The sequence below is a fragment of the Leguminivora glycinivorella genome, chromosome 11 (assembly GCF_023078275.1).
Source record: "Leguminivora glycinivorella isolate SPB_JAAS2020 chromosome 11, LegGlyc_1.1, whole genome shotgun sequence".
NCBI classification, from domain to species: Eukaryota; Metazoa; Arthropoda; class Insecta; order Lepidoptera; family Tortricidae; genus Leguminivora; species Leguminivora glycinivorella.
Window position 1 is genome coordinate 22,566,196 of NC_062981.1, and position 23,950 is coordinate 22,590,145.

At 39.6% G+C, this 23,950-nt stretch overlaps 1 protein-coding gene across 2 annotated transcripts in view; it reads left to right on the top strand.

Moving 5' to 3' along the window:
• Nucleotides 1-23,950, top strand: part of LOC125231099 (trichohyalin-like) — a 61,942-nt gene that overhangs the window by 20,134 nt on the left and 17,858 nt on the right. Inside the window, exons 11-16 of one of the 2 annotated variants that reach the window (XM_048136446.1) lie at nucleotides 476-557; nucleotides 940-1,023; nucleotides 1,777-1,893; nucleotides 12,133-12,216; nucleotides 15,064-15,208; nucleotides 15,249-15,383. In XM_048136446.1, coding sequence (XP_047992403.1) covers nucleotides 476-557; nucleotides 940-1,023; nucleotides 1,777-1,893; nucleotides 12,133-12,216; nucleotides 15,064-15,162 — 466 coding nt within the window. In that variant the 3' untranslated portion in view covers nucleotides 15,163-15,208; nucleotides 15,249-15,383. Of the gene's footprint in view, nucleotides 1-475; nucleotides 558-939; nucleotides 1,024-1,776; nucleotides 1,894-12,132; nucleotides 12,217-15,063; nucleotides 15,209-15,248; nucleotides 15,384-23,950 lie in introns of those variants that run through there. The other variant, XM_048136445.1, reaches the window with a different exon arrangement.

Sequence of the window (23,950 nt, forward strand, 5' to 3'; positions counted from 1 at the left end):
AAAAGATTAATTTCGAGACACCATGCTGTAAAAATGTTCGAACGGAATACGCGACAACCGGTCACTTCGGCGTTCGACGAAACAATGAGGGTGGCTGGTGGCGGGCCGGGGCGCGTAGGAGCCTTATGTTGCAGGTGGGGAAAACGGGACTACCAACATCGCGGCGGTGTGACGCCGGAGCGACTTACAACGAACGATGGCGCCATCTATCGGTCCGATGCGACGTCTACGACGTACTCTCTCTATATAAGACCTCGGATATACAAACGGCACAAATAATATTTTATTTTAACTACAGTCAAGTTCCCTATATATAAATACTTATATACATAGAAAACATCTATGACTCAGGAACAAATATCTGTGCTCATCACACAAATAAATGCCCTTACCGGGATTCGAACCCGGGACCGCGGCGCAGCAGGCAGGGTCACTACCGACTTTTATACCTAACTGTATTTCTTACTGTCCACAGGCTATTCGCTCATGCGCAGGAGTTGCTGGCCGAGGCGCGCCGCAACAAACGACCGGACTACGCGCTGCGTAAGGCTCTCGATGTACGTAACTATAACCACAAATATATATTACGATGAAAGTGTGAAATAGTATTTTATACAATCATGATATAATACAAAGCTTTTCAGTCGAGTACCATGTTTAGGCCACGAAGCTTGCTGAGTGGCCTAATAGTACGGTACGAGAGTGAAAAGCTTAATTATATCACTATTGTATACAATACTTTTTCTACGAGTCATCATCTTCATCATCAATGGACGGAAATATACGAGATTTTTTAAAAGTAGTGACGACATTTTACTTTGACAGTAACTCTCTATATTACTCGATCCTCTTTGCTATAAGTAACTCGCATTGGAGTCACAGCTCTTCCTTTACTTATTCCTCTATGCACTTACCTATTTACTAAGCTTCTTTCTGTAGCGCTACTGTGTGCTGAACCGCCTGTACCCGATGCCGGAGCTGTCGAAAACTGTGCAGTCGCATTTCCCCGACTACAGGCCCAAGGTATCTCTATCTCTAAACAGGTGGCCGATTTTTGAGTCTCACGCGTTCGAATTCAGAAAATTGTCACTGAAAATAATGAGCAAGTCACCGTTTTCAATCGGTATTTTAGTGACAAAATCCCGTATGCGAGATACAAAAATCGACCCTCTTAACACTATCCACTCTAGTAGGGGCATTCCACGAGAATGTCGCTTAAGACATGCTTTTTGCGTTGTATGACAACTATTTCAATAAAATCCGTAAAGCTCGAGAAAATACTGCCAATTTGTTAACAGGTCATGAAACGATGTCAGACACAATTTTGCTTTCCTAGCGTCTTCAGAAGTATTAGGAGAATTGCATGTTGTAAGCGACATTCTCGTGGAATGCCTCAGTATCTGAACACTATCCACTCTGCTGAAACACGGTCAAAAAGGGCGCGAAATTTCAATTTTCTATGATAGTTTACATCCCTTCGTCATCATCATCATTCAGCCATAGTACGTCCACTGCTGAACAAATGTCTCCCCTTTGGACCTCTATAAGAATGAGTATACTATCTTTATTACTAGATTCACTTACTTTTATCAATTTTAAAGTAGTTAATTTGACTTTATTCAAGGTCAAATTACTTTACCCACTAGTGGATAAAATGCGTTTTTACCCGCTGGTATTAAAGGACAAAACACGTGTTTCCGAGCTAGTGAGGGGAAAAGGACAAAACACGTGTTTCCGAGCTAGTGAGGGGAAAATAACTATTACACAAATGTACAGGACTCCTGTATACCGGACCCGGGGTACAAGCCGCCGCCGCCGCCGGAGCCCGAGGACGCCTCGCCCCGAGCGACGGGCAAGAGGAGCGGCCTGCAACCAGCTCACGATGGAGACAAGGTGGGATGAGGGATATACGACCACGTACTAGTTAGTAATATTAAAAAACCGGCCAAGATCGTGTCGGGCCACGCTCAGCGTAGGGTTCCGTAGATTCCCATATTTTTCTCAAAAACTACTAAACCTATCAAGTTCAAAATAATTTTCCTAGAAAGTATTTATAAAGTTCTACTTTTGTGATTTTTTTCATATTCTTTAAACGTATGGTTCAAAAGTTAGAGGGGGGACACACACTTTCCTTTAGGAGCGATTAATTTCCGAAAATATTAATATTATCAAAAAACGATTTTAGTAAACTCCTATTCATTTTAAATACCTATCCAACAATATATCACACGTTGGGGTTGAAATGAAAATAATATCAGTCCTCAATTTACATGTAGGGGGTGTTACACTAACAAAACATTTTTTTCCAATTTTTATTTTTGCACTTTGTCGGCGTGATTGATACACATATTGGCACCAAATTTCAGCTTTCTAGTGCTAACAACGGTCACTGAGATTATCCGCGGACGGACCGACGGACGGACAGACATGGCGAAACTATAAGGGTTCCTAGTTGACTACGGAACCCTAAAAAGTGGTAACATTGCAGTGTCGTATTATTATTGAATTACGAGTATATTGTGTATAATTTTACTGTTGACGGTGACTTTTCGATTTAATATTTTAATGCATGTTATTTTTAAATTTATAAATAATTCAAACACAATGTAAATTGTTAATGAATGAATAAATGAATGAATTGCGCCATGGACAGACATCAAAAGGCGTTAAGAGGGCTTTCATGTGAAAAATAGTGAAATCGCAACCAAGCGCTTAATCATACCGTGTTTGGTATCACATTAAAGAGCTTTCCGAGTAGTTTACAAATATAAAGCATATTATAGGACTTTTTCTACTTGGTCTAACAAAATATGAGAAAATGTCCAGAAGTGGCAATAATTGTGACGGGGAAGGCTCGTTTTCAAAAAATTGCCAAAAATATATTAATATAAATTTATAATCACTAAGGCATAAGAGCAATTTTAGTAAACGTTGCAGATTAATTTTGTACGAAAATAACTCCGATGTGATGTAGATTTTTAAAGAAATTGTCACATAATTTTAGAAAATTTCTGAAAAAAATTGAATTCGTCTTAGCCTTGATTACTATTTTTAAAAACCTTATAATAAAAATGTCGTCTGAGAAGTTTGTAGTACAGGATATACGTATTATAAATTTACCAGTTTCAGTATTCCAAATTGTCCAAATTTTACAAATAAGACCGACTATCGGGCCTGTGTGGTGACGGGTTAAGAATTTCACTACCCCCTTTCTTCCCGTGGGTGTCGTAGAAGGCGACTGTGGGATATGGGTTAAATTGTGGCGTAGGCGAGAGGCTGGCGGCCTGTCACTGAGGTGTCACAGTTTCGTTTTCTTTCAACCCCTTATTTGCCAAGAGTGGCACTGAGGCTTTAGTAGTTTCATGTGTTCTGCCTACCCCTTTATGGGATACAGGCGTGATTTTATGTTATATTATGTAAGATCGACTAATCCAGAACTATACGCAGGTTTTCCTAAACGTGCATCAGAGAAAAATTCATAATTCATTTAATGAGTTAGTTTTCTAAAATCCAGTCTGATAAGCAGGGACCGGACAACCCCTTCCGCGCTACAAGCCTTTCATTGGGAATCCCTAACGTAAGGACGACCCAATCGAGAGACTCTCCCTTTCGAACTGCAAGCCCATTCATTTGACTAGCCCTTACAAAAAACTTAGCAAAACAATAAAGCTAGCCCTGTGCATTGGCTTACCGCTATCCGATACGGCTTGCAAGCCTTTAATAAGGGTTACCCTTATTTTAAGCGCTATTTATAAGGCTTTCCCTTTTGTTGAAGCGTAGTCGAGCCTTGCGTGAAAGAGACAGGATTATGAATCTAAGCTAGTGTAAGAACAGGAAGGAAAATGCGCTGTTGCCACTCCGCACTATGCGCCCCATTTTTAATTTTGCAGCGAAACATGTTTTCGTTGGATAGAAGTAGAACACGGCTAGAAATTATTTTTAATGAACTGGGAGACAAGGGACTGATGTATCGCCTGATGGTAAATGATCATCGTCGCCCATAGATCAGTATGTATGTTCGTACGTATGAATGTATGTAGGTATGTATGAATGTATGTAGGTATGTATGTATGAATATAAATATATAAATATGTAAATATGTATGTATGCATGTAAATATACAGTGTTGGCCGAAAATCAATACAATTAACCATTATCATTACACATTGAAAACGTTAATTGCCAACATAAAAATAAGCCGTTTTCGTCATCCAACTCGCCTTGATGAGTTAATTGGGTGAGTAGTTTCTAAAATAGAGCTGATGCTGAACCCTGGCTTTTCCCAGGGGAACGCGGGTTTGGTTTAACATAGGCAAGCGCTGTTTTCGTCATCGGACTTGTTTTGATGAGTACTTGAGTGAGCAGTAACCAAGGTAGAGCTGATGCTGAACCCTGGCTATTTCTAGGGGAACTCGGGTTTCGTGCAACATAGGCAAACGCTGTTTTCGTCATCGGACTTGTATTGATGAGTAATTGAGTGAGCAGTAACCAAGGTAGAGCTGATGCTGAACCCTGGCTTTTCCCAGGGGAACGCGGGTTTGGAGTAACATAGGCAAGCGCTGTTTTCGTCATCGGACTTGTCTTGATGAGTACTTGTGTGAGCAGTAACCAAGGTAGAGCTGATGCTGAACCCTGGCTATTCCTAAGGGAACTCGGGTTTCGTGCAACATAGGCAAACGCTGTTTTCGTCATCGGACTTGTATTGATGAGTACTTGAGTGAGCAGTAACCAAGGTAGAGCTGATGCTGAACCCTGGCTTTTCCCAGGGGAACGCGGGTTTGGAGTAACATAGGCAAGCGCTGTTTTCGTCATCGGACTTGTCTTGATGAGTACTTGTGTGAGCAGTAACCAAGGTAGAGCTGATCCTGAACCCTAGCTATTCCTAGGGAAACGCGGGTTTGGAGTAACATAGGCAAGCGCTGTTTTCGTCATCGGACTTGTTTTGGTGAGTACTTGAGTGAGGAGTAACCAGGGCAGAGCTGATGCTGAACCCTGGCTATTCCTAGGGGAACTCGGGTTTCGTGCAATATAGGCAAACGCCGTTTTCGTCATCGGATTTGTATTGATGAGTACTTGAGTGAGCAGTAACCAAGGTAGAGCTGATGCTGAACCCTGGCTATTCCTAAGGGAACTCGGGTTTCGTGCAACATAGGCAAACGTTGTTTTCGTCATCGGACTTGTCTTGATGAGTACTTGAGTGAGCAGTAACCAAGGTAGAGCTGATGCTGAACCCTGGCTTTTCCCAGGGGAACGCGGGTTTGGAGTAACATAGGCAAGCGCTGTTTTCGTCATCGGACTTGTCTTGATGAGTACTTGTGTGAGCAGTAACCAAGGTAGAGCTGATGCTGAACCCTGGCTTTTCCCAGGGGAACGCGGGTTTGGAGTAACATAGGCAAGCGCTGTTTTCGTCATCGGACTTGTCTTGATGAGTACTTGTGTGAGCAGTAACCAAGGTAGAGCTGATGCTGAACCCTGGCTATTCCTAAGGGAACTCGGGTTTCGTGCAACATAGGCAAACGCTGTTTTCGTCATCGGACTTGTATTGATGAGTACTTGAGTAAGCAGTAACCAAGGTAGAGCTGATGCTGAACCCTGGCTATTCCTAAGGGAACTCGGGTTTCGTGCAACATAGGCAAACGCTGTTTTCGTCATCGGACTTGTCTTGATGAGTACTTGAGTGAGCAGTAACCAAGGTAGAGCTGATGCTGAACCCTGGCTTTTCCCAGGGGAACGCGGGTTTGGTGTAACATAGGCAAGCGCTGTTTTCGTCATCGGACTTGTTTTGGTGAGTACTTAAGTGAGCAGTAACCAGGGCAGAGCTGATGCTGAACCCTGGCTATTCCTAGGGGAACTCGGGTTTCGTGCAACATAGGCAAACGCTGTTTTCGTCATCGGATTTGTATTGATGAGTACTTGAGTGAGCAGTAACCAAGGTAGAGAGCTGATGCTGAACCCTGGCTATTCCTAAGGGAACTTGGGTTTCGTGCAACATATGCAAACGCTGTTTTGTCATCGGACTTGTATTGATGAGTACTTGAGTGAGCAGTAACCAAGATAGAGCTCGGGCTATTCCTAGAGGAACTCTGGTTTCGTGCAACATAGGTAAACGCTGTTTTTGTCATCGTGAAATATCTGAGACTCGTCTTTATGACTGGTACTTGGTTGAGTTGAGTAGTACCATAGAATCTGTCAAACTATTTCTGTTGATTGTTGTGAATTCTTTGAAGATCGTTTGAAACAGAAATACTTTTCTGGTGGAAATCAAGCATACAGCACGTCTGATAGTAAGTAGTTACCGCAGTCTATGGACGCTTGGAACTCCATTATTCTCTATAAGTGAAATCGACTGTACTTAATTTTGATATTCAAATGGATATACATACGTATTTTTTTAGACACAAATAAATTGTTTCATGTATGGCAAATTAATAAATGTTAATATTCACTTCTGGTAAGATTTTTGTTCAGTTAATATTATGTTTTTATGCCTAACTTGAGATTGCATGAAATATTTCTATATTATAATGTACCGAAATCAGAGTTGCCCTTGATACCGCCAAGGCTCAGCTACAGCGCTGTCTTGGCTACTGCGCACCCAAATCCTCGTCAAGACATGTCCGATGACGCAAACAGCGTTTGCCTATGTTACACCAAACCCGAGTTCCCCTAGGTACAGCTAGGTTTCAGCATCAGCTCTATCTTGGGTACAGCTCACCCAAATACTCATTAAGACAAGTCCGATGACGAAAACAGCGTTTGCCTGTGTTACACTAAACCCGAGTTCCCCTAGGTGCAAACAGAGTTCAGCATCAGCTGGACTTTGGGTACTGCTCACTCGAGTACTCAAGACAAGTCCGATGACGAAAACAGCGTTTGCCTGTGTTGTATTACACTAAACCCGAGTTCAACTAGGTGCAGCCAGAGTTCAGCATCAGCTGGACTTTGGGTACTGCTCACTCGAGTACTCATCAAGACAAGTCCGATGACGAAAACAGCGTTTGACTGTGTTACACTAAACCCGAGTTCCTCTAGATGCAGCCAGGGTTCAGCATCAGCTGGACTTCGGGTACTGCTCACTTGAGTACTCATCAAGACAAGTCCGATAACGAAAACAGCATTTGCCTGTGTTACACTAAACCCGAGTTCCCCTAGGTGCAGCCAGAGTTCAGCATCAGCTGGACTTTGGGTACTGCTTGCTCGAGTACTCATCAAGACAAGTCCGATGACGAAAACAGCGTTTGCCTGGGTTACACTAAACACGAGTTCCCCTAGCCGCAGCCAGGGTTTAGCATCAGCTGGATTTCGGGTACTGCTCACTCGAGTACTCATCAAGACAAGTCCGATGACGAAAACAGCTTTTGCCTGTGTTACACTAAACCCGAGTTCCCATAGGTGCAGTCAGGGTTCTGCATCAGCTGGACTTTGGGTACTGCTCACTCGAGTACTCATCAAGACAAGTCCGATGACGAAAACAGCGTTTGCCTGTGTTACACTAAACCCGAGTTCCCCTAGGTACAGCCAGGGTTCAGCATCAGCTGGACTTCGGGTACTGCTCACTCGAGTACTCATCAAGACAAGTCCGATGACGAAAACAGCGTTTGCCTGTGTAACACTAAACCCGAGTTCCCCTAGGTGCAGCCAGGGTTCAGCATCAACTGCACTTCGGGTACTGCTCACTCGAGTACTCATCAAGACAAGTCCGATGACGAAAACAGCGTTTGCCTGTGTTACACTAAACCCGAGTTCTCCTAGGTGCAGCCAGGGTTCAGCATCAGCTAGACTTCGGGTACTCATCAAGACAAGTCCGATAAAAAAAACCGGCTAAGAGCTTGTCGGGCCACGGTCAGTGTAGGGTTCCGAAGTTTTTCATATTTTTCTCAAAAACTACTGAACCTATCAAGTTCAAAACAATTTTCCTAGAAAGTCGTTATAAAGTTCTAGTTTTGTGATTTTTTTCATATTTTTTAAACTTATGGTTCAAAAGTTAGAGGGGTGGGGGGACGCACTTTTTTTTCCTTTAGGAGCGATTATTTCCGAAAATATCAATATTATCAAAAAACAATCTTAGTAAACCCTTATTTATTTTTAAATACCTATCCAACAATATATCACACGTTGTGGTTGTTTTCCCCGGGATGTCCCTCCGGGACATCCCGGCGTCATTTCTTGTGGATATGATAGAGGATTCCTCTAAACTCCCATCACTCACCTCAAAAAAAAAAAAAAAACGTTGTGGTTGGAATGAAAAAAAAAAATCAGCCCCCGCTTTACATGGGGGGGGTACCCTAATAAAACATTTTTGCCATTTTTAGGGTTCCGTAGTCAACTAGGAACCCTTATAGTTTCGCCATGTCTGTCTGTCCGTCCGTCCGTCCGTCCGTCCGTCCGTCCGTCCGTCCGTCCGTCCGTCCGTCCGTCCGTCCGCGGATAATCTCAGTAACCGTAAGCACTAGAAAGCTGAAAATTGGTACCAATATGTATATCAATTACGCCAACAAAGTGCAAAAATAAAAAGTGGAAAAAAATGTTTTATAAGGGTACCCCCCCTACATGTAAAGTGGGGGCTGATTTTTTTTTTCATTCCAACCCCAACATGTGATATATTGTTGGATAGGTATTTAAAAATGAATAAGGGTTTACTAAGATCGTTTTTTGATAATATTAATATTTTCGGAAATAATCGCTGCTAAAGGAAAAGGCGTCCCCCCCCCTCTAACTTTTGAACCATATGTTTAAAAAATATGAAAAAAATCACAAAAGTATAACTTTATAAAGACTTTCTAGGATAATTGTTTTGAACTTGATAGGTTCAGTAGTTTTTGAGAAAAATAGGGAAAACTACGGAACCCTACACTGAGCGTGGCCCGACACGCTCTTGGCCGGTTTTTATTTATGAACTTTGTTGGCGTGATTGATTTGATATACATATTGGGACCAAATTTCAGCTTTCTAGTGCTAACGGTTACTGAGATTATCCGCGGACGGACGGACGGACAGACAGACATGGCGAAACTATAAGGGTTCCTAGTTGACTACGGAACCCTAAAAAGCAGCGTTTGCCTGTGTTACACCCGAGCAAAGCAGGAGCCTATCATAACTATAAGTATTTGGTATTGAAAATTGAACCTTATTTTATCTACAGCCGTTTCCATTAAACAGAAACGCGCAAATATCACACACAGTGCCGCCATAGGTAACGATCGTATGTTATTTCGTTCGGAGTAATGTGTGCTTTATGAGCGAGGTACAGGATTTAAACTCGCACGATATGATCTATAAGGGAAAGCAAATAAAACCCAATATAAGGCTCACCCTTATGGCGTTAGGCTGAGCCGATGATAAGGGTTTTGAAAGGGTATTGGGCTATTTTAGGTAAGCGCTTTCGTTAGGGCTTTAAAAGCAAAATGAAAGGGTATCGCGTCAAAAGGGTAGGGTAAGTTAAGCCTAACGAAATACCCATACAAAACCCCGTATAAGGGATAGCGGGCCGGTCCCTGCGTGATAAGTATCAAGATAATGAGATGCTCTAATTGAAACTTGAATTAAATATATCTATTAATCGCTTGTGGCGCTTAAACCGAAGCGCTCGGCGGGGCCGGACGGAATTCCTGCGTTCGTTGTGAAGGACTGCGGCAGAGTTTTGGAGGAACCGTTCCTTCACATATTTAACATATGCCTAGAGAGGTCATATTTCCCGAAGCGTTGGAAGGTAACGCGAGTTATCCCTATACCTAAAGGGGGGGGAGGGTCGGATGTAAGTGACTTTAGACCCGTAGCCATACTTTCCACGCCCGCTAAGGTGTTTGAGTCGGCGGTGCAACGCAGTATCCGGGACCAGGTATCAGCGCAGTTGACTGAAGCACAGCACGGGTTCCGGAAGGCACGAAGCACTTCAAGCAATCTGCTGAATGCCATGCAATACGTGCTACCCCAAGTCGACGCGGGGGTGCAGGTTGACGCCGCGTACTTTGACTTCAGGAAAGCATTCGACGTGGTAGATAATGATCTCTTGTTGTCAAAGATGGCGGCGGTGGGCTGCACTCCCAAGTTGCTACACTTTTTGGCTGACTACATGAGGGACCGGCAACAATTTGTAGACTACGCAGATTGTCAGTCTCAGCCGTATTTTACAAGAACCGGTGTAAGTCAGGGCAGTAACTTGGGACCGCTGGAGTTCATTATTATGATAAATGACTTACCAGAAGTGGTCCAAGATGCTAAATGCTTACTGTTCGCGGATGACCTCAAGTTGCTCTTGGCTATAAAAAATGAGGAAGACTGTGAGCGTCTACAGCAGGATATAGACAGAGTAGTGGAGTGGAGCCAGAGAAATAAGCTGCAATTTAATGTGGATAAATGCGTCACTATCACATTCACCCGATCAAAAACACCTCTCAACCACGGGTATAAAGTGGCAGGGGCAGAACTAAAAAGAGTGGACTCAGTGAGAGACTTGGGAGTGTGCATTGATAGTAGCCTTGGCTTCAGAGACCATATTGTCAGTGTGTGCAAAAAGGCTTTCAAAATTCTGGGCTTTGTACTGCGCCGAGCAGTGGGCTTCTCGAACGTGAAAGCAGTTTCGGCGCTGTACAATGCCCTAGTCAGAAGCCAGTTAGAACACAACGCGGTAGTATGGGCTCCACATGAGGCCAAATACAACATCATGATAGAAAGGATACAGAATAAGTTTACAAGGTACTTATACTGGAAATTGTATGGAGTGTATCCTTTTTATCCGCTGATGTACCCTACTCTGTTTGTAATTGGCATGGTCGGTTACGACAAATTAGAAACCCGTAGGAATCTGGCCCTTGCGTGTTACTTGCTTCGGATTCTCCGTGGTAGTGTCTGCAACCCGTACCTTTTGCAGAACATTAAGTTGTGCGTGCCTGACCGGTACACCGAGCGGCGAAGACTACCGCGCCTGCTGGCAGAGGTAACCGGCAGGACGAACCTACTGCGTAAAGCACCTTTCAGCCGTGCCTTGCACATACTGAATCTCGTTGCCGACAGGACAGACCTTTTTTATTGCCCCATGTGGGAATTGACAAAAATATGTTTATGTGTATTGTGTATGTGTAATACTAATAATGTGAATGAAATAAAAAAATAATGTATTTAATTTTGATATTTTGTGTGTAATATTGGCATATGATTGTATAAAAAATTTTAGTTAAGTAAATGTAAGGATAATTTAATTTTAGGCACTATTGTATTAGGATTAGCCTGTAAGAATAGTTGCTATATTTAATAAATAAACAAATAAACAAATTAAATAACGGAAAGTAATTGTATTTCACCGACTAAAACTATCAATTTTACATTATTTTGACGTTTTTCTCGAAAGCACCCTTAAGCTGTAATAGGAGCATTGCATGAAATAGTCAACCATTGTCCTGTTCAAAAGCGAATTTTCTGCAAAATGGCTAGTCTGATAGGATCTTTATCTAAGGCAAACTGCAGAATTTTTCACTGAAAAATTATCGCCTGCTTTAAGCTAAAAAAATCGCAACACGAAATATAACGCGTTTGTACGGGACAGCCCGTGGAATTCTCCAATATTATAACTTAGATACACAAATCTTAAGGAAGCGCTGGTAGCCTAGCGGTAAGTACGTGCGACTTTCGTTCCGGAGGTCGCGAGTTCGAACCCCGGCTCGCACCAATGAGTTTTTCGGAATTTATGTGTGAAATGTCAAATGATATTTGCCAGTCGCTTTTCGGTGAAGGGAAACATCGGGAGGAAACCGGACTAATTCCAATAAGATCTAGTTTACCCTTCGGGTTGGAAGGTCAGATGGCAGTCGCTTTCGTAAAAATAGTGCCTGCGCCAAATCTTGGGATTAGTTGTCAAAGCGGACCCCAGGCTCCCATGAGCCGTGGCAAATGCCGGGATAACGCAAGGAGGATGATGATGACTTTTAAGTAAGGTTTTCAGTGGCTCCATTGTGCCCTTGACATGTAAGTAGGCAATGGTGCCATTGTAGGCCTTCCACGGTCGTTGTAATATTTTTTTTTTATTGTATATTTTTTGTCCATGATAGTTTATTCGGTGTATTGGTGTTTTATGCTGTAATGCCGTGTAAACTTATTAAGTAAATAAATAAATAATAAATAAATTGTGTTTTGCAGGCATCGGCGTCTGCGATTGAGGAGAATGTGGCCGACTACATGAGAGCCGGCCGCGCGGACGGCCTGCAGAGGACCGCGGCTGAGGTAAAACTAACCATAGTTCACACTGTGCCATGCTCCCCCTTAGATTTAATGAGTATTAATAAATAGGTAGAGGTAAGTTTTTTTATGTACCTATACTTACCTATGCCGAAACCGGTTTCTATATTTATACAATCTTGTAGCGCTATCAGCTAGCTCGTTTTGGGTTCGGATTGAGGCTATTTTGAGTGGAATTCGTTACACTATTGTGTCACACCATAGATTAAAATATAAGAAGATCATAATATACCATCCCATACATTAAAATGCGACCGCCTAAGAACGCGCCTACACTACACCACACATATAGATGGCGCCACAAAAAAATGCCTTGTTGCCATCGATTATTTGTAGATTGGCGTTAAGTGTTACTTTCGAGCTATAAATCTATGTCAAAAGTGACACTTAACGCCATCCACAAGTAAAATCGAAAGCTACAAGACATTTTTTTGTGGCGCCATCTATCTGTGGTGTAGTGTATGCGCGTTCTGGCGGTCGCATTTTAATGTATGGGATGGTATGTTCTTCTTATATTTAATCTATGGTCACACAAACGTAAATAACATGAGCGAATTGGCAAGTTTGTTACACAATTTAGAAAATTAAGCACATAAAAAATGTTATTCGTAACGCTCCGGATAGCGGCTGCCGGACTGCACAGGCGCGGCGCCGGCGGGAACGTATCGTCATAGGCTCGTCCAATGCGATACGTCCCTGCTCGCGGGGCCCGGTTCTCGAAAGGTACAAGCCTTGTATAGGCTACTGGACTCATGTCAAATTTGGCACAATAAATTATTGTTTTCTGGAGTATTTGACATAATAAACCAAATTTTAACTTCTGATTAGCAGAAACGTCTGCAATCGATGCCACTAGGCTTAGAATAAATTTAAAAGTGGAAAATGTCTGCCTTGGGTGAGACTTGATTTATCCAGAGGCCGTGAGTTCAAGTCTCACCCAAGGCAGACATTTTCCACTTTTAAATTTATAATAAACCAATATTTATAGATTTTGGGTATTAAAAGTGTATGATGACTGCGTATTTTCGATTAAAAATGTGTGTAATTTTTCACTTATTTTGGCCACCGAAAACGCTGTCAGCGATGTTGTGACGTCATAGAATTTGAACCTTTTACTGCATGTCTAAACAATCACTGACATATTGAACTTTATGCCTTCATACTTAAAAAGTCAGAAAATGTTGTTTTCGAATAGAATGACCTGATGCATAGAAAATCTATAGATTAACATGACTGCGTTGTTTTCGCCTGATTACGTAAAAGTATACTTTAAAAATATTTTTTGCTGTTTTTAAGTCATAATAAAATATCGTAATATTTTATTTCGGTTAAGGTGGTTGGCCGGCAACAGACAGTCTGAAAAAATCATAATCTGAAAAAAAAAATTGTATGCAAACTGACACTGACAGATCTGTCAGTGTCAGTTTGAACTGTCAGTTTGCATACAAATCTTTTCTAAGATTATGAATTTTTAAGACTGTCTGTGGCGTGCCGTTCGCTTTCCATACAAAAAAACAACCCATTTATTTAGTCACCCCACACTACAACTAAATAATAATATGCGCATACATCTACTTTACATTATCCATTGTCGCGATATTAAATGAAATACATTGTTTCATACAGAAATCATGGACAAATCCATGTGATTTTTTTATTAATTTTACGTAAATGTGCGTGCCAAATTTTGTGTACAGACACAGAGCCGTCATATTTCGCGCATTTTTAGGCTGGGCGCAGACGGGCGACGCAACAGTTTTGTCTCCGTCGCTCGGTCTATGGGCTAGTATGAAGGTGCGCACACGGTGCGACGCAACTTTTTTGTCGTAGGGGTCGACGACAGGCCTGCGACGCAACTGTCTCCTTCCCTATGGGTTTCAATGCAAGTGCGCACACGGCGACAAAACAGTCGTCGGTCGGTTGTCAATGTTGCCAGTTATTCGAAAAAAAGATAATTTTAAATGCAGATTGTTGAAGACGACATTGATATCTGTCTTTTAATTGAAGAAGTAGAGGAAAGACTGATTTTATATGACAAGAATTTAAAAGAATATTCCGACAATATTAAGAAAAAACGATGCCGGGTTATAAAATCATCAAAACTTTTAAACACTCATTCTGAAGTACCAAAATATTATTTTAGATAGGCTCTCAATTTCATGAAAAAAGAAAAAGTTGCATCCGAAATATCCAAAGATAATAGAATTAGTCTATGGTAATAGCTTTTTAGTAGTCTGTGGTTACGTCGCTGTCGTTCCCGTGTGCGCACCTCGGAGACTGTCGCAAGGGGTGACGACAGAGACAAAAAAGTCGCCGAGCAACTTTGTCGCCCGTGTGCGCGGAGCCTTAGTTGACATTGTCATCACTGACACTTGGCTCTTGACTAGTAATTACTTATTTAAAAATATTCTTCTTTTTCTAACTTTACTTTACTTTTAATTTCGCGAAAATGAAAATCCTAAAGTAGATAGACGCGCATATTTTTATTTAGTTATATTGTGTATAATGACCAGAGATCGGAATTTTGTGCGTCATCTCATACTAAAAGTCATTAAAATGACGTAAGTCACTAAGAATGTCGCAAATCCGTCCGATCTCTGGTAATGACTTAACAAATGGATGTTGTTTTTTGTATGGAAAGCGAACCACCTCAAAATGTAGGATTAGGACCGATATGCCATACATTAGAGGCGCCATCTTGAATTTTTTCCATTGAAATCCTTCCGACATCCGATATCGTATCGGATAATGTGAAAACGCACTAAGGGATAATTGGTAGGTGTAGGTACCTACTTCATAATCGCACATGCCATAAATTGTTTACAATTCCAGGCTGATCAAATCAAGCTGCAACCGATCACCGTTCCTTGTGAAGCTACGGGCAGCTGCACCTATACCCAATTGGTAAAAGAATCGATTAACAAATATTAATTCATTATGTCATGTGTGGTGGTCTTCTTAATAATAAATTAGTTAGGTTTTTCGTAACAAATTCAACCGTAAATAAGGCCTATTAGGTGACGAAATTTGTAAACACTAATTATAATTTATTTATATTTTTTATTTATATATACATTAGTTATACATTTTTTATTTAGTATTTATTTATATTTTTTATTTATAAGTATATACTGGTGAAACCCGATAAATCGAGATAATTTGTTCTTGAAATAACAACATTGTGGAAAATGGCATATACCTAGTTCGAATTTCAAAAACCAGTTTGCTCAACTTATCGGGTTTCACCAGTAAACCCTCGAATTATATTTTATATTTATTTATTTTTTATTTAGGTATTATTAGCTGTCTCAATAGGAAAGGAACATTTGCTAAAACGCCGCATTTCAATACTGACATACAGCATTTTAATATGCACGAGAAATTCTAAATTGTGATACCGAATGAAAATTAAATTATTTGTTTTTTATTTGTGGTAGGTACAGTTATGCACATATAATTCCATTAACGTATTTTTATATATTTCTGAAAATAATAATTATTTGTTGTCAATGTAACCAATAGATTTGATCGTTGTGTTTACAAAACTAAATTTTACTAAAATAAATCTTTGGTCATATTGAGTGTAGTTTCTTCTTTACGCTCCGTCAAATATCGAAGGACTTCGAGTTCGCCTTGAGAATACACTTTATACACGTTAAACTTTCGTGAGACATATTCAAATAATTAATTTAAATACGGTTGTACTCACGTTATTATATCGCTATTGCTGCGACATGTTTCGGGCCAATTCGGAGGCCCCTCTTCAGGCATATAGGAGTTCACGCGACGGCTAAACTCCGCAGACACATGTCGACACATTGGCCTGAAACATGTCGCAGCAATAGCGATATAATAACGTGAGTACAACCATTTAATCCTAATTTGCTAACACAAAGAAGGAATCACAGAGTTATATCCCTACCTAGATGCAATTCAGCATTTCAGAGAAGGCAATTTGAGGTACAGTCTGCAATTATATACAATAAGATAAATAAGGAAATTAATATATACCCCCTAAATAGATACGATTGCAAAAAAACAATAACTAATTGGCTAGGTGAGCTTGACTACAAAGCTACTGAGGATTTGATTAGTAAATAACCAATAAAACTAAACACACACACACACACACACACACACACACACACACACACACACACACACACACACACATACACTTGCATACGCGCGAACACACAACTGCATGCTACTTATTATAAGAAAATTGTATTGTATAAACAAATAAAGCACTTACCACTTACCTGTTCATCTCAATAGTATATTAGAAATAAAAAATGTACCATATAGTAAAAGATCATAAACTGTAATTCTGGAAGAGCGAGGTCTCCTGATACAGGTACTTCGTACCCACTAGGAGGACTCGACAACTATGTATTTAGCAATGTTGATTTTTTTTTATAAAATAAATCATTTTCATTTTTCATTTTTCATTTTCATTGAAATTAATTATTTGAATACACTTTATCTAGCCGGATATAAAGTATTTCTAATTAATTAATTCATTTTCCCCTCACTAGCTCGGAAACACGTGTTTTGTTCTTTAATACCAGCGGGTAAAAACGCATTTTATCCACTAGTGGGTAAAGTAATTTGACCTTGAATATAATCAAATTAACTGCTTTAAAATTGATAAAAGTAGGTGAATCTAGTAATAAAGACGATTTACCACCTGTGGTACTACTGGAAGCAGTGATAAACGCATTTTTTTGCGTTGTAGTTTCCTCGCTATAGTGAGGGGAAAAGTTTTGTGTTACACTCGGGTGCAAATGTATTTTACTTCTCGTGTGTTAAAAAACTCGCAAGTTCAGGATTCTATTCTCGAACCACTCGCTTCGCTCGTGGTTCAACTATAGAATCCTTTCGCTTGCTCGTTTTTCAATTCCACACTCGGCGTTAAAATACAACTTTGCCCCCTTGTATAACAAATAACTATTAAAATATCGGCATACTCACATTAAAAAAAAATTGTTTGCACTTTTTAATTTTTTTTTATGATACTGTAGTCGACTGAATGAACTCAGGGTCCCTCAAATACGCCAATAGATACTGTAACAGGTTTGTACCATTGGAAATATTAAGGAAAATGTACCTACACAGAAAGACGAAAATGTTTCGTACAGTCGGTAGCAAAAGTACACTTTTAAACATTTAATCGCTTTTGAAATATTATTCATATTTCGAAGTTTTGTTTTCATATTTGCGACGTAAACAAAAAGTAACCACTTTCTAGAAAAGTCTCGTGGCTTCTGAAGAATCGAGAATGTTTAAATATGAAATTAAATTCATCAGTATTCAATAGATTAAAAAAAAATACAAGATGGTCAATAAGGAGAAGTGTGTCTGGCCTTCACACTTCCGATCATCAAACAGCGTCATCGCCATCAAACAGCGTTTTGTTCTGAGAAATAATAAGTAATTGTTATTTTTTTAAATGTTTATAATTCTGAAAGTAGGCGAGATACAGAAAAGTCTATGACATTTTACTCTTCTAATAAGATCAGGATACGCTGTTAAAATTATTCGCTTTCCTCATCTTACGTGTATATTAGTAACCTATATAGTTAGAAATAGTACATTACTACAGAGGCCGGGACAAAGGGGGTTGCCGGCCGAAGACATATAGACGGCCGAGCGAAGCGAGGCCGGATAGGTCTTAGGCGGGCAACCCCATTTCCCGCCGAGGTATGTATAGTGCTTTTCTCAAACATGGTATGAAATAAATAAAGTCTACTGAAAATAGTAACTTTGGATGGCTGTATCTCCTAAACGGTGCGTCGTAGCGCAAAAATAATCGAATTTTCGTTCCCCTTTGATGCCCCGTATACGCTTATAAAAAATCAAAAAGTTAAAAAAAAATTCAAAAAAAAAACGAAAAATTTTTTTTTGTATGAAAACGCACCCAAGGTCAAATATTGTCTAGGGCCCGTACCAGTTGCAGTCGGCACGTCTATAAAGCCCCTTATAGTTTTTTAATTGGCTAAATACCTGGATGTTATGTCACAATTATCTGTGTTTGGAAATTAAAAAAGAGGACTTTGCCGGCCTTGGCCTGCAAGGTTTGTATGAAATTCCATTATCTATCAATCGTCCTAGCCGCACCTGCAACGTCATACTTCGCTGCCAATTATAGGGCACATAACATCAATATTTCATACCATGTTTGAGAAATAGTTATTTGTTATACAAGGGGGCAAAGTTGTATTATTAGCGAGCAACTAATGTAGTGAATAAGTAGGATATAGTGATAATTTTAAAATGCCAAATGCAATATATTTGGTAGAATATTATAAAGGTAGATTGTGGGATAGTGTAGGGCTCGCTTCGCTTGCCCTGATAAATAATATTCTATGTTTATTTTTCTATCCATGTAGGTGCAATTATTGGTGAATAAGTAGAATATATTTTAAAATATATTCCATTGGGTACATAATATATATTAAGCGACCTCTTGTCGGTCTTTGAGAATCCGAACCATTGCGAAGCAGGAATAAGCTCAATTTTTAACTTCTGATTAGCAGAAACGTCTGCAATCGATGCCGTTAGGCTTAGAATAAATTTAAAAGTGGAAAATGTCTGCCTTGGGTGAGACTTGAACTCACGGCCTCTGGATCGATACTCCAGCGCTCTGCCAACTGAGCCACCAAGACTTCAACCAAGCCAGCGAAATTTTCCACTACTAAGGTCAATGGGACCCGTAGCAACATCTACCGTAAGAGTATTAAACTTCTTAAACGGCAACCGGAGTTCCAAGTCATATTGGAAATTCACCAGTTACGATGCGCTAACCATGCTAAATTTTTAACTTCTGATTAGCAGAAACGTCTGCAATCGATGCCGTTAGGCTTAGAATAAATTTAAAAGTGGAAAAAAAAACGCTGGTAGCCTAGCGGTAAGTACGTGCGACTTTTGTTCCGGAGGTCGCGGGCCCCGGCTCGCACCAATGAGTTTTTCGGAATTTATGTGCGAAATGTAATTTGATATTTGCCAGTCGCTTTTCGGTGAAGGAAAACATCGTGAGGAAACCGGTCTAATTCCAATAAGGTCAAGTTTACCCTTCGGGTTGGAAGATCAGATGGCAGTCGAATTCGTAAAAACTAGTGTCTACACCAAATTTTGGGATTAGTTGTCAAAACGGACCCCAGGCTCCCATGAGCCGTGGCAAATGCCGGGATAACGCAAGGCGGATGACGATGATGAGTTTTAATTAATCTAAATATATAAAAGAAGAAGCTGACTGACTGACTGACTGACTGACTGACTGACATATCAACGCACAGCCGAAACCGCTGGTCGTAGAGATTTCAAATTTGGCACGTAGGTTCCTTATACAGTGTAGAGGAGCACTAAGAAAGGATTTTCCAAAATTCACCTCCTAAGGGGGTCAAATGGGGGTTCAAAGTTTGTATGGGGAAACAAGATTAGTTCGACTATTTTATTCGAAACTTCACAGGAAGATTCCTTAAGACATATGACTGAATAGGTGTTTCAGGTTTTTTGAAAATTTAACCCCTAAAAGGGTGAAAAGGGGTGATAAAGTCAAAAAATCAATATGGGTATCGTTTTTATGGTTTATCGGGTCGCAGATCACGATAAATACAACGTTTTTAAAATCTAACAAGGCGGAAGTGAAATACCTTCTCCCCTGTTGTGGTGCAATGGGGTTTAAATATCAAAAAAATATATAAAAGAAGATATTGACTGACTGACTGACATATCAACGCACAGCCGAAACCGCTGGTCCTAGAGATGTCAAATTTAGCACGTAGGTTATTTATATAGTGTAGATGAGCACTAAGAAAGGATTTTTCAAAATTCGCCTCCTAAGGGGGTCAAATGGGGGTTCAAAGTTTGTATGGGGAAACAATGTTAGTTTCACTGTTTTATTCGACACTTCACAGGAGGGATCCTAAAAACATATGACTCAAGACGTGTTTCAGGTTTTTGAAAATTTTACCCCTAAAAGGGTGAAAAGGGGGTGAGTCAAAAAACAATATGGGTAACGTTTTTATGATTAATCGGGTCGCTGATCACCATAAAACCAACGCTTTTAAAATCTAACGAGGTGGAAGTGAAATACCTTCTCCCCTGTTATAGTGCAATGGGGTTTAAATATCAAAAAATATATAAAAGAAGAAACTGACTGACTGACTAACTGACATATCAACACACAGCCGAAACCACTGGTCCTAGAGATTTCAAATTTGGAACATAGGTTCCTTATATGGCGTAGAGGAGCACTAAGAAAGGATTTTTCAAAATTCTCCTCTTAAAAGGGTGAAATGAGGGTCCAAAGTTTGTATGGGGAAACAAGATTAGTTTGACTATTTTATTCGAAACTTCACAGGAGGATTCCTAAATACATATGACTAAATACATGTTTCAGGTTTTTGAAAATTTGACCCCTAAAGGGGTGCAAAGGGGGTAAAGTCAAAAACACAATATGGGTATCGTTTTTATGGTTTATCGGGTCGCTGATCACGATAAATACAACGATTTTAAAATCTAACGAGGTAGAAAAGAAATTTTCTCCCCTGTTGTTGTGAAACGGGGTTAAAATATCCAAAATAGCCATAAGTATAGGTTTAGTTTTCACCTCCTAGCATGATAATTTGACAGGGGCAAGGACAGAGGGACAGGGACAGGGACAGAGACGGGGACGGGGACGGGGACGGGGACGGGGACGGGATAGGGTTAGGGATAGGGATAGGGATAGGGATAGGGATAGGGATAGGGATACGGATAGGGATACGGATAGGGATACGGATACGGATACGGATACGGATACGGATACGGATACGGATACGGATAGGGATAGGGATAGGGATGGGGATGGGGATAGGGATAGGGATAGGGATAGGGATAGGGATAGGGATAGGGATAGGGATAGGGATAGGGATAGGGATATTCATATTCATATTCATTTATTCATGCTTTCACATAAGTATACATAAAAATGGGTACACGTTACATGACACCCTGTTAGGGCATAGCAGATTATCTTATAATCTAGAACTTATATACTAATCTATCCTAATGAAAATACATACTAATTAACAATAAAACAATATATACAAAACTTAACCACAATAAATAATTCTACATAATATATTATATTGCCTAAATATTAATGGCGCTAACAAAGTAATGCATGTTTTCATAGTTAAGTATATTAAATAGTTTTAATTTTAAATTTCTTTGTCTTGCAAAAACTCTTGTAGATTATAGTAACATTTCCCTATTAATAGATTTTTTAGTTTGTTTAAGAAGGTATTTATATTTTTTTCTTCTTTTAATTTATTACTTAATTTGTTGTATATCTTGATAGACGTGGAGTGTGGACTGTCACTATGCAATTTCATTGTAGACCCTGATACAGGAACTAGGTTATTTTTGAACCTAGATTCATAACGGCGGGTCTGATCTATAATTGACGTGTACAGCTGTGGGTTTTTCTTACAAATTTACATACCTCGTAAATGTATACAGAAACTAAGGTTAACATATTAAATTTTTTAAAATAAGGACTACAGCTCTCTGGGATTTTTATGTTTGCTAGTATCCGCACACACTTTTTCTGCAGAATAAAAAGATCCTTGACGTCTGTACTGTTACCCCATAGTATGATGCCGTATGTAAGCCAAGAATAGGCATAGGAGTAATAAGCTGTAATCGCAGAGTTGAAGTCAGTTGATCTTTTTATTTCTTTTAATGCGTACACGAAAGATGATAGTTTTGATTTAATTTTGGCTACATGTTCCTTCCAATTAATATTTGAGTCAATAACGAAACCCAGTAAGTTTGCGGAGTCCACGAAATCCAATTTTGTTCCATTTATGTCAAAATGTTGTGATAAGGGGGTTTTCTGATAAGGCCTAAATTGTATGATTTTAGTCTTATAAATATTTAGTTTTAAATTATGGTCTTCCATCCATTCTGTTACATTATTTAAAATATAATTTACGTCTTGGTTTATGTTTGCGTCATCACTACATGAGGTTAGGATCGAGATAGGGATAGGGATAGGGATAGGGATAGGGATAGGGATAGGGATTGGGATTGGGATTAAATAGGGGATGGGGACGGGGATAGGGATAGGGGAGAGACGGGGGCAGGGACGGGACGGGGACGGGGTTGGGGACAAGGATAAAGATAGGGACGGGGATAAGAATAGGGATTGAAGTCGGAATAATCGGTCGGCAATCGATTTCTAGGCAGTGTAAAATGCAGGTGGCTCAGTGGGAAGGGATTAGTATTTAAGTAGGCATCGGCGAGTATCCTGCATCCGTAATAACTATTACATTCAATGTGCTGTAAGAAGATCGTTGTTTGCTTGCCTTGCTTATATGTTTACGTTTGCAATAAGTATAAGCAAAATTGAAAAAATTGTAAGCGATAATGCAAGGAAGTACTTTTTACCCTACCGACCATAGCGTCGAGATACTGGCTATGTGGGTTGTATGAAGTTTCCCCAGTATAAATATTTATTATAGGTAAAATACATACATATTCGTACCTACTACCTACGCTGTGGTCGCTGTGTAACAATTCTAAAATCATTGCAAGAATTTCTTTTAAAACAATAGTAATATGTGTAAGGTACAGTCAGCCAAAAAGCAGTGTAAGGTTCTTGGCTGACCGTACAGCAAATAGATCAGTTACAATGGCCCCCTAGGCGAAAATTGCCCCGCTTTACCTTAATCGAAATAATCGCGGACAGATGTACCTACAAAGAAACCTACGGATCCAAATGAAAATCTTATTTTTTGTAAACGTTTCAATAAGAATACTTTTATTACGCGGGCGAAGCCGCGGGTAAAAGCTAGTCTTAAATAAATACGAATACCCTCAAACTCGCCAAAACACAAATCGCGTAATTTATGAATGAACAAAGTAAAAATATGAGAATTGATTTGCAATAAAGTCCAAGTTAGAGAGGTCATAGATTGACAGTATCTCAGATACAGAGTCTAAGCCTAGAAAGTTCTAGAGAAACTATTAAGATAATGTAATCTTTTAAATATAGTCTCAGTAACAGAGGTAAAATCAATCTCTGTCCCAGTAATAGAGGTAAATGAGACTATAAAATTAAAAAGGCTAATCCCAGTTATAGAGGTCAGTTTTGTCTCACTATACCGTTTTTCACTTTAGATGAATTCGGTGACACTTCCAGAAATTCTGAATTACGCGTACTATTTATGTTCGCAAAATATTTTTGAAAAATAATTTATACTTTGACAAGAAATAATGAAAAATATAAAGTTACTTTTAAATAAACAATGTATGAAACGGAACATCCACCCCTAGTGTTTTCCGTTTCGTGTATTGCGTTTTGCGTTATTTAAAAATAATATTATTTTTCTCTCATTTTTGATGTAGTTTAGGCACATTTAGGTCAATATACCTTGATAATGCAATATACCTCTATTAAATAAGTACAATTTCTTATAATTATAATTTTCTTTATTTTACGCAGAAATATAATTTTGTTCGCAAGAATATTTAGCGAACATAGTATGCGTAATTCAGAATTTCTGGAAGTGTCACTGTCACCGAACTGATACGAGGGCGAATCAAAAAGTTCTTAGAATTGGTGTAATCTAATCACATATTGACAAAGTATGGTCGCGCGATAAATGATAAAACATCAGGACATCCCTATCGCACTATTTGTAAGTTATGTAAGTACTCATACTCATAC